This window comes from Chiloscyllium plagiosum, chromosome 30, assembly GCF_004010195.1.
Source record: "Chiloscyllium plagiosum isolate BGI_BamShark_2017 chromosome 30, ASM401019v2, whole genome shotgun sequence".
Classification (NCBI taxonomy): domain Eukaryota; kingdom Metazoa; phylum Chordata; class Chondrichthyes; order Orectolobiformes; family Hemiscylliidae; genus Chiloscyllium; species Chiloscyllium plagiosum.
The window spans coordinates 18,404,090-18,416,393 of record NC_057739.1 but is presented as its reverse complement, the minus strand read 5'-3'; the positions used below and the strand labels follow the sequence as shown (position 1 = coordinate 18,416,393).

The window sequence follows — 12,304 nt, the reverse complement described above, 5'->3', positions numbered from 1 at the left end:
AGGGCAGCAGCCTAACAGTACAGAAAAGTACGCAAATAACCAATGAAAAGGTAATAAATGTGTTCATCCAAAAATAACTCTTCTTTTGGCTTAAACTTTTCTTCTGAATAAATATGATGTAATGTTTCCTCATTTTCAAAGCACATCCACATCAATCTCAATTGGAAAGTTTAGGTCTGATTTCCATTTGATTCCAGTCAAGAAAGAGCTTAACAACCTGTCTTCTGGAAAAGCGTAGAATCACTGACAGCAGTATTTGCACATTTAAATGATATATGTACGAACTTTAGACATCGGCATCAGTTTCAGAGGAGAAATGACAGCAAACGCTGACAATTTCTCCATCATTACTGCAATAAAATCTGTGCTGTTGTGTAACTGTAGATATAACATAATGTGAAATTTAAATTGAATAAAAGCTTAACAGTGCAACTTGATGTCAAAACTAAATTCTGGAAGCATGCTTCATCTCAAAGGATTGGTTCAAAATATCGCTCATACAGTTTGAAAACAGTAAATGATGAACAGATAGCAGTGCTGACATGAGCTTACATTTTGAAGCAATAGAAGGTGAGACAATAATTTCCCAAAGAAAGCAATATAAATCTTCACTCAGTTTCATGTATTCCACATGCTCTGGACTTCAGTCTGAGTGAATGCATTATTACTCATTATGTTTCTAGATTTAAAAGATAATTAGTTGTTTCTAATTCAACAAACTGAATTATAATTAGAATTATAATTTGTGAAAAAGTTCCCTTTGCTAACTGTTTTCATTTCTCCTCAGGGTTCTGAGTATACAACCCCTAGGACACATGCAAGATCTACCTTGTCTGAGAATCTAGCTCAGGGATCTCCAAGGAAGAATCCTCCTGTGGATATTTCTGTTACAAATACTGGACCAGGATGGCCAATTGAAGATGATCAACATGGTAGCACAGAACTGCTAAACCTTACTTACAATGAAATCGCAAATTCAGGACCAGCCTGGCCTGGTATAAATATCAGCAATCCAACATTCACACTTAATTCTACAGGTATTTCAAATGCTATTCCACAAGTTCTTGATTTCAGAATCAATAAAATGCAGGGAAAGAATGATGACTGGACTAATTTAGAGACTTCTAATAAACTTGATGAACTTATTGGTGAAGAGTTCTACTTATCAAATACAGAAGATCAAGAAGGTATCACAATACATGGAGATAAACAGGATGGGGGGTTAGTGGTGTCTGATGAATCCACAATGTCATTAACCACTCCAAAAGCTTACACAGATTTGCAGACAATTTCATCAATTTCAACACCTCGAGATGTGATCTGGTCTCAAAAGGAGACAGGTTCACAGCAGAAGGAAAACATGTTGGCAGAGCATGATAACCTTGCAGACTCGAAGAGGATGAGGTGGTATGAAGTTGACATTGATCTAGAGGGTGTACGTTTCCAGGGTGAGAACAGCAAAGGAGAAATTGGTTCGAAAGCAGGGACCACGGAACTGGATCATATTGAAGAGACGTTCCATTGGGAGAATGACAGACATCATGAAATTTCAAAGAGTGCTGGAAACCAAACAGTGATCCATCCAAATCCCAGAGGGCAAATGAGAAAAAGGATAGGACGTCCTGGGCCACCCGGGCCAACCGGGCCACCTGGCTCAATAGTAAGTAACCACAAGATCACAGAAAGAGAAACTACAAGGAATTGATATGTCTTTAAGACAAGGTATCATTTATGTAAAATAATAGATGGAGCTGAATATCACATAATTTAAATGAACATAGACAATCTATTATGAAGTCCCCTATTAAATTTGAATCTGAATATTTATACTGTATGTACAAATATAACTGACATCTCTTCAATAAATTAGACAAAAAACATGTGTAGCTTACCACTCAGGAACAGTGATAATGTTTTTGTGCGATAGCTATTTGCCACATTTAATCTTAATTTTAGAATTTATTCCGGTCTCTAGGTTTGCTTTTTAATGACACCATATCTTCCTCTTGAGCCAATAAATATGCAGCACAAAAAGTCCCTGATGGTTAATGCAGTGATTCCTCGAGATCAGCTTGAATCTGTGACCTATCACCAGTGGACAAAGAAGGAAGACAAGTAACAATATTAGAAATATGAAAAAGATTTACACTGTACATATAAAACCTTTAAACTTTATTCATATTGGGGATATTGGTAGGCAGTAGGTTGTTTGATACAATTTTATTAAATCACAACTGTAACCACAAATCTCTCCAGGTTATGTTTTTCTCATTATTTCTCTTTCATGTGTTTTTTTTCCCCAGTTATGTATGAAATATGGAACCAGAAATGTATTTATCAGGAAATAATTTAAGAGTTAATTTAATTTAAGAAAACAATTTTGCATAAAGCTCTTGACAATCATTATTACTATAATACCAAAATGTCTACTTTATATTCAAGCACAGATACAGAAATATGCTTGAATGAATCCTTTGGTTATTCATACCAATCTCTGAAACCCATGATTCATAATATCTAAGATAATCACTTGGTTACAAACAATTCCAGATTGTGATCCATCTCATATCAAAAAACATTTTTCAAATAATTTTATTGAAAAATTAGTCAAATTTTGCTTCTATCCCTGGTTTATGTCTTCTTGGATTAAGGTCAATGAAAAGGTCTTATGTTTCAGTGCTTAGTGTTTACTCATCATGGCACTTCTACAAGCCACTCATGGCCGTATGAATGGAATGTGTAATTCTTCAATACCAGTCTTTCACATCAGAGAAATGACGTGGCAGGAGTAATAGCTCTCATTACCTGAATGGCAAATAGATCAATATACACAATATTAAAATGCAATAAATAAAACAAACCATTTCATGTCATTCTCTTATGACGAAAGAAAAAGTGGTTCTCTGTTCCTGTTTGCAATTTAAATCTCAGAAGTTAAATAAACCAAAATAAGTAGAATACATATGGTTTAGATCATGTTCATTTGAAGATTGGCTTAAGTATCACCTCTTGTTATTACACACTCAGCGCACTAACCCCAACTATCCACATGTCTTGTGGAAATATTTCCTCCACAAGTGATACTTATGCAAAATGTATACATTCTGTCATTCTTTACAATGGCACAATTTGAGTTGAAATAAATATTGTCTTTAACAGTTAATGGACAGTTTCTATCATTAGAATTTCCTTAAAACTGCTCTTTGCAAACTTGTGGCTGCTAATTCTTTTTGGAGTATAACAAATATTCACTTTCTTTCCAGCTAGATTAGGAAATCTAAGATGGAGTTTGCATTTATATATAATCTTTTCATGTGTATTTGGAGAAGCCTAAGACCATAATAGAATGGAGCAGAATTAGGCCATGCATCCTATCGAGTCTGCTCTGTCATTCAATTATGGCTGACATGTTTCTCAACCTCATTCTCCTGCCTTCTCCCCATAATCCTTGATCCCTTTACCAATCAAGAACCTATCTATCTCTGTCTTAAACACACTTAATGACTTGGTCTCCACAGTCCCTTGTGGCAATGAATTCCACAGATTCACCAAACTCTGGTTGAAGAAATTCCTCCTCATCTCACTTCTATAGGGTTGTCAGTTCAGTCTGAGGCTGTATCATCAGGCCCTAGTCTCTCCTGCGAGTGGAAATATCTTCTCCATGTCAATTTTATCCAAGTCTCTCAGTTTTCTGAACAAAGAGGATTGATGAGGGCAGAGCAGTAGATGTGACCTACATGGACTTCGGTAAGGCGTTTGACAAGGTTCCCCATGGGAGACTGATTAGCAAGGTTAGATCTCATGGAATACACGGAGAACTAGCCATTTGGATACAGAACTGGTTCAAAGGTAGAAGACATAGGGTGATGGTGGAGGGTTGTTTTTCAGACTGGAGGCTGTGACCAGTGGAGTGCCACAAGGATCGGTGCTGGGTCCTCTACCTTTTGTCATTTACATAAATGATTTGGATGCGAGCATAAGAGATAGTAAGTTTGCAGATGACACCAAAATTGGAGGTGTAGTGGACAGCGAAGAGGGTTACCTCAGATTACAACAGGATCTTGACCAGATGGGCCAATGAGCTGAGAAGTGGCAGATGGAGTTTAATTCAGATAATTGCGAGGTGCTGCATTTTGGGAAAGCAAATCTTAGCAGGACTTATACACTTAATGGTAAGGTCCTAGGGAGTGTTGCTGAACAAAGAGACCTTGGAGTGCAGGTTCATAGCTCCTTTAAAGTGGAGTCGCAGGTAGATAGGATAATGAAGAAGACGTTTGGCATGCTTTCCTTTATTGCTCAGAGTATTGAGTGCAGGAGTTGGGTTGTCATGTTGCGGCTGTGCAGGACATTGGTTAGGCCACTGTTGGAATATTGCATGCAATTCTGGTCTCCTTCCTATCGGAAAGATGTTGTGAAACTTGAAAGGGTTCAGAAAAGATTTACAAGGATTTTGCCAGGGTTTGAGCTATAGGAAGAGGCTGAACAGGATGGGGCTGTTTTCCCTGGACCATCGGAGGCTGAGGGGTGACCTTTTCGGGGTTTACAAAATTATGAGGGGCATGGATAGGGTAAATAGGCAAAGTCTTTTCCCTGGGGTTGGGGAGTCCAGAACAAAAGGGCATAGGTTTTGGGTGTGAGGGAAGGATATAAAAGAGACCTAAGGGGCAACTTTTTCACTCAGAGGGTGATATGTATATGGAGTGAGCTGCCAGAGAAAGTGGTGGACGCTAGTACAATTGCAACATTTAAAAGGCATCTGGATGGGTATATGAATATGAAGGGTTTGGAGGGATATGGGCCGGGTGATGGCAGGTGGGACTAGATTGGGTTGGGATATCTGGTCGGCATGGACGGGTTGGACCGACGGGTCTGTTTCCATGCTGTACATCTTTTTGATTTATGACGCTAATCCCCCTCAACCATCAAACTTCCATTGAGTACAGACCTAGTCCTCATATAACAAGCTATTCATTCCTAGCATCACTCTTCTAAATCTCCTCTGGGCTGCCTGAAGTGCCAGCACATCCTTTCATAGATACAAGGCCTAAACCTGCTCACAGTATTCTGAATACAGTCTGACCAGAGCATTATCCAGCTTCAGGGGTACATCTCTGCTCTTGTATTCCAGCCCTCTTGAAATGAAGGCTCATATTGCATTTGCCTCCTAACAGCTAACTGAACTTGCTTGTTAAGCTTAAGAGAATCCTGAACTAGGAATCCTAAGTCCCTTTCTGCTTCAGATTTCAGAAGCCTTTCTCCTTTAGAAACAATCCATGCTTCTTTTCTTCCTAGAAAAGTGCATAACCTCACACTTTCCCACATTGTATTCCAACTGCTAATTCTGTGCTCACTCTCCTCGTCTGTCCACATCCTTCTGCAGGCTCCCCACTTCCTCAACACTACCTGTCCCTCCACCTATCTTTGTGTCACCTGCAAACATAATAGCAATGTTCTCAGTTCCTTCACCCAGATTGTTCATGTATAATGTGAATAGTTGTGGCTCCTACACAGGCCCCTGCCGAACTCCACTCATCACCATCTGCCATCCCGAAGAAGATCTCATTATCCCTGCTCTCTACCTTCTGCCAGTCAGCCAATCCTCTATCCATGCCAGTACCTTGCCCCTAACACTGGGCTCTTATCTTATTTGGCAGCCTCCTGGGTGGCACCTTGTCAAAGGACTTAGCCTAAGTTACTGCTAGTTCCCAGTGGGTTTGCTCCATTCTGTTCTGTTGAGTTGTAATTTCTCATGGACATTGAATGTCCTCAGGTGTTTGAGCATTCCCGAACGTTCATCAGTGATGCTTATTCCAGGGATTCTTTCCATTGGCCACACCAGGGTTGAATCCTTCAAAGACATTAAATTTCTATATCCCATCTCTTCAACCAGGGAAAGGCCTCCTACCTGCTTTCTGTCTGGTAACTTATAGAAATCCATCTTTCTCCTATGCTCACCACAACATCTACAGTTCTGGTATCTCTATCTGAGACACCTTTCCACTTTGTCTAATGTCTCTGTGACAGTCCATCTTTCCAATTCCACGCCATCTGCTTCTGCCTTTGCGTGCAGGTACTAGGCCGTGTATTGCAAAAGCACGTGACCTGGCCCCTATCATAAACTAGCCATGCTGGCTTAGTGCTGGCCAGGACTAAAAGGAGGTCACTTGCTCCCTTTCTTTTACCTTAAATTGAAAACGACAGTTTAAAACCTTTTATTCACAAAGCTAATACCTCATGTGGTTAGTTTAAGTACAGCAGCATGCCTGTAAGTGCCGATTGAGCAATAAACTATTGAAGTACAGACACCATCATTATAGCAGAACCACATCTTAGTGCTATCCAGTAGCTTCAGTTGAAGTATTCAGGAGCTGGCACTGATCTAAACCTGCTGTTAGCATTGAGTGACTAACATTACTTCTTAGTTACTGCTCTCAGCTAAGGTCAGATGAATGTTTCTCATGATGTTTGCTAATAAGAAGAAATTAAGTAAGAGAATGCTATGTTCTTAACAAGAGAAGTTTCAATTGAAATCCTTTTGCTGTATTTAGTTAAAATTGTGGTCACAATTTTCTGTTTTAAATTATTCCAGATTGTCATTGAATTACAGCAGGAACACCAATCATCATGTTGACATTTGACATTCTCAAAGTTGAAATCAAGCTGCGCAACTTAATTAGTGATCAATTAGCATTTTTGTATGATACATTTTATCCACATTTTGACTAAAGCTGTGCCTTGTCTAAACAACCTACTATCTTCAATAAAAATGTATGAGGAGCAACTTCACATGGGCTAAGTTGATGGTTTTGCAGTTGGTGTTACGCCACATATTTTCAAACAAAATAGTTAAAGACGTTTTCATGATAAATGTTTTGATCACACATCAAAATTATTTCAGCACTGTGTAATGTTGAAAATATTACTCAGTATTTACTGAAAAAGTAATGCCAGCTCCTCTGGTGTGATTAGATGCACTTTAGAATTTTACAACATAAGAAATCATTTTGTCTGTAACATCTTTGGACACTGTCTGAAAGAGCTAACATCCTTTGCCCCTGTACTATCACATTGGCCTTTCAATTAGTTTATAAATTGATTTTATATTGATTTGGAGAAACACCAAGCCCAAAAGTAGTACAAGTTATAAGAATAGCCAACAGCCAAGGTCTTACAATCCAAAATTGCACAACTATTCTTTGAGAAATTTGGGATATCAGCATCAGGATCATTAATGTGCATGAATGTCATCAAACCCTAATAGAGGAGCTCAGACATTAGAAACCACATTAGAAACCAGGCTCCTGTTTGCTTGAGTATAAACTGAAATAGGATCCCTTATGTAACATACATAAATCATTATGAAAAATAATACATGCTTTTGTTGTGATCGATTGATCTTGGGTTTGAGGTGACATATACAAATCATTTAACCATCCATCTTATGTTTCAATATTACTTGAAGCTTTGGTAGGATTAGGAGTTGAGTTAAAGAGATGCTTTTATAAGATTTTGCATTCATTGTCCTTCTCTCTTTCAATGTCAGGGTGACCCTGGACCACCAGGACCTAAAGGAAACAAAGTAAGTTGTGATCCATAAAATAATCAAATGAGAGGGACTCTTAGCATTGGTTTTGTTTATAGAAAGTAACTTGGTTATGTAGTTGAATATTGCTTGGTAATTTGTGCTAAATCCAAAACAGTCAATTTAACTGCTTTCAATGCAGTATTCATTTGGAGTGAATACAGATCTTGACCATTTCACATTACTTGTTTTTTTTCATGTTATAAAGCACAAGTAAACTTTCTTCCAGGTGATGTGATTAGGATCCAAAGCTAAAAATGACATATTTGTATCAGTGGAGCCTTCTATTTCTTCAGTTATAGCTAAGCAACAACGGCATACAAAATCCATGAAACACTATATACTCAGAAGGGATATGACGGCATTAAAACAATACTGAAGTCTGTTCCTTTAGAGATGAAATATAATTTTCTTTCACCCATGCACCACAGACCAAAGTAACACAGAGTAAACCTTGATTTTGGAAATTCCTCACCATTCACCAATTGGAGGAAGTTGCAATCAATTGCTCCTGCTATTGTGTCTCCCTATGCAAAAACATATCTCATTTTTTTTATGAAGGAGAGTTTCTCTCATAACTTTTATCACATACTGTGTAGTTTTAACCTTGAAAACTCAATTAACAGAGGGAGGAGAACAAGGTTAGGAGGGGGAGCACAGTGATGGTGGAAGATAAGGTCATACGTCAGACAGAGGTCATCAAAGGCAAGGCCTACTGGATTCTGAATTCTATAAATAGAGGCATATCGTGTGTGAAAAAAAAGAAATTATTATGAATCTCTGCAAAATACAAGTTGAACATCAATAAGAGTTTTATGCCCATTTCAGGGCACCACATTCTAGGAAGAATTAAAAGCTTTTAAGAATGTGCAGAGAAGGCTTATGAGAATAGTTCAAGGGATGTGGGATTTATTTTACATGGATAGATTACAGACATTGACTCTGTTCTCTTTGGGGAGAAAAGGCTGAGACATATTTCAGTAGAGGTGTCAAAGGTCATGAGGTGTCTGGACAGAGTAGGGAGACTGTTTCCTTTGGTAAATGAGACTAATTTGGGTGAACAGAAAAAGAGCCAACTATGATGTAATGTTCTGTGTTTGATTATATGAGTCTGTTTGCTGATTAGTTAAGCCTGGATGTGGTTTCAGAGAAAAATAAATAAACTGGCAAGAGTTGGAAGCCAAGGTCTTAGCATGGAGTAGAAATTTTAAAAAGGCTGTGAATAAACCTGTTGCACACATGGGATACAAATGTTTTCTGCAGTGCTTTGAGATACATGGAATAACAATAGAGAAAAAGCTTAACTTGTAGCATTTGGTTAGGATCACTGCCTGAGAGTGTGACAAGGCAGATTCCATCATGTTTTTTGAAAAGGCGATTATATAAGCACTGGGGATGGACCTGGTACTCCTAATAGTTTGTTTCCATGCTGCAAATATGATGTCACTTTGTAAGCTAGCCCTTATCCTAAACTATCATGTCTCCCATTAAGAAATGTCCTGCCACACCTCTTCACAGGAATTCTCCCTCCTTGCCAACACTTGACCTCTCAGTAGCAAATGTATTTAAATCTGTCTGTCATCTTATTGCTTTTTGGAATTCTTTCACCACTTTGAGTATACTGAGTATTTGAGTAAAGTTTGCATACTGCAGCAAGTTCAGAAAGGGCTGTTTGATGCTCTCCCCTAAGGTACTGGGGTGGAACTTTGTATTTTTGGACTGTGGCCTATTTGCTCTGTCAAGAAGGAGAAAGTGGACTGTTTAAAAATACTTTGTTTACTTCTATGTGGACTGCAGCCCATCCGTGCAAAAACCACATCTTTAATGCTGGAGTGAGATCAGGTACAGGATAATAGCATGAATATTCAACTGTCTTTGAACAGTTTAGACCTTGAGTAAATGAATATATGCAAGGGAAAGAAGGTGGAGTATTATCCCTGTCCTAGTCACAGAGTCATACAGCATGGAAACAGACCCTTCAGTCCAACCAATCCATGCCGGACATAATCCCAAATTTCAGTTACTCTAGAGAAATGTTCAATCGGCTGAATTTTAGCAGTAATCAATTAAGTTTCAGTTCTGGTGAGTTTCCTGGAGGGTTTCTCTCTGTGAGGCCTAGGAAGAATTTTCATGCTGTTTGACAAAACTCACCATATTAACTATGCACTGTGCAGCAACAATGGTGATAACCCCTACTGTGGAACCACTCAATCCAAGTCCAATGAATCAGTGAGAGGAACATGTGTAATAGAACAATTTCTAAGTAATGTGAGAAGACAGATTCACATCACTACAATCGAGGTGGTTTAACACACTCACTCTGGACAGTCGGACATGGAGGATTCTGACAAGGACGTCCATTGAATGCCTCAAGATTGTGTTGTTCATACCATCAATGACACCCCTCCCCACCATCCACAGTAATGCATGTTCTTTGAGGCATTATCATCTGGCCCCACACTCCCAACCCTTTTATCATCCCTCTGTATCCCAGCATGCAGCTGTAATCCTCAGAATCAGTTTCCCCAACTTCCCTACCACAGCAGTGGCACCTGATACGCTCCCTTGATGTTCATTCTGTTGACCCCCAGGATTGACCATGACCCAACCCCTAACCGAATTGGATGGTAGCCCCAATTGATCTGTGACTAGACCCTTGAATGAATTCTGTGCATCTTCCCAAATGATTTTTTGCGACTTCCCTGATTGGTTACACTGGACCTAGAGGGCTGAATGTGAACCACTATTGTAATGTGAACCCCCTTACCCTGGCTGCTCCAAACTGAGTGATATGTCCAAGTCCCTACACTGACAGCAGACTTACTGAGCTAGTACTCCCTGACTGAAGGTGGCTTCCCTTGATCTGGCTGAGGATTACTCCCATTAAACTTTGAGTTCAGTGTGTATTTCATATAAGGTGCTACTTTCTGTAACTTGATTATCCTGCAGTTATCAAGAATCTCAGAATGTAGTAGTCTTGCAGATATTACCACACAAGGCCTGGATTATAATCTCCATGGCCTCTTTCCTTCCTTCCCTCACTCCACATTCAAACATTATTTAAAACAGACCAGCCTCTCAAAGGAGCCCTCTGCTAACTTGTGAAAGGTAAGCAGATAATTGCAAATGGAAAATTCTCTTCAACAATGGAAAACCTGTTAATCACATCTGCTTACTCAGCAGCACTCTTCCTGCTTTGTTGTTGGAAGTCTTTGTTTTGATTTTTGTGGGAGCTGCAAACAACAATTTCAGAAATCAGAATCCCGATGCAAGTGTCAGCATATAGTCAGTTATCATAACAATTAATGTCACACTTTTTCCCACACTTCTCCTCTTTTGTTTCCACACCAGACTCATCACTGTTCCTCTCAAGTTTTCATGTCCATAGACCACCTTTCAGTTTTGGCTCTGACTATAGTCTTTATTCATCTGGAGCCCCTTATATTACCTGTCACTGGGATCACAGAGAGCATTGACACAGGTGGCACAGTGGCTCAGTGGATGGCATTGCTGCCTCACAGTGCCAGGGACTGGGTTCAATTTCAGCCTTGGACAACTGTCTGTGTGGAGTTTGTATATTCTCCCTGTGTCTGTGTGGGTTTCCTCCAACGACCCAAAGGTGTACAGGTTAGATGAATTGGCCATGCTAAATTACCCATAGTGTTCAGTGATGTGTAGGTTAAGGGTAAAAGTAGAGTAGTGGGGCATGGGTTTGGGTGGGATGCTCTTTGGAGGGTCGGTGTGGACTTGTTAGACTGAAGGGCCTGTTTCCGCACTGTAGAGATTCTCAAAAAAAATCAGAAGAAAATGCAAAATAATTAGCTATGAATGTGTGCAAAGAAGAGTGTTGAGTTACCTTGGTGCATTGTTTAAAAAAGATTGCAAAACTTTCATTTACAGCATGTCTTTTGCATCAATGTGACATAAAAATATTAAACCCTACAAGGACTGTACTAATCTAGGAAGAACCTCAGAGAACAGAGCAGGAACGTGAAAATCAAACTGAGGTTTCCGGCAGCCAAATTATATACATGTTTAGCATAGCAATGTAGAATTGTATTCAGGATCAGAGTTCACTGTGAAGGGAGACAGTGAACAGGAAGGGCTATGGTCATTTCTGTCCTCCTGGTAATGCCTTATATCGCTGTGGCTGTAGTGATATTGTAGCCTCCCATTCTAATATCATCTGTGTTCTTACTTGTCCTGATAATCCATTAATGAAGACCATTATTCCCTTAGCTTGAAATTTGTCTTGAAAATATTAATATTATAGTACCTCTTCAGTTTAAAATGGTTGACTGCAATAAATTCTCATCAGCATTCATACTGCTATATAAAATTACAAAGATTTGCTATAATTTAGTGCACACTGAAACCATGGTGTAACTGAATATGTTTTTAGACATGGTTTTAGAATTAGAACATAGAACATAGAAGAATACAGCGCAGTACAGGCCCTTCGGCCCTCGATGTTGCGCCGATCCAGGCCCACCTAACCTACACTAGCCCACTATCCTCCATATGCCTATCCAATGCCCGCATAAATGCCCATAATGAGGGAGAGTCCAACACTGCTACTGGCAGGGCATTCCATGAACACGACTCGCTGAGTAAAGAACCTACCCCAACATCTGTCCTGTACCTACCACCCCTTAATTTAAAGCTATGCCCCCTTGGAAAAAGATTCTCACTGTCGACCCTATCTAAACCCCGAATCATCTT

The 12,304-nt window shown here is 39.4% G+C and overlaps 1 protein-coding gene across 1 annotated transcript in view; it reads left to right on the top strand.

Annotated features, from left to right (window-relative positions):
- The window catches only part of LOC122564606 (collagen alpha-1(I) chain-like), a 378,414-nt gene that overhangs the window by 197,482 nt on the left and 168,628 nt on the right, over positions 1-12,304 (top strand). Inside the window, exons 6-7 of the mRNA XM_043719695.1 lie at positions 788-1,660; positions 7,544-7,579. Coding sequence (XP_043575630.1) covers positions 788-1,660; positions 7,544-7,579 — 909 coding nt within the window. The remainder of the gene's footprint in view (positions 1-787; positions 1,661-7,543; positions 7,580-12,304) is intronic.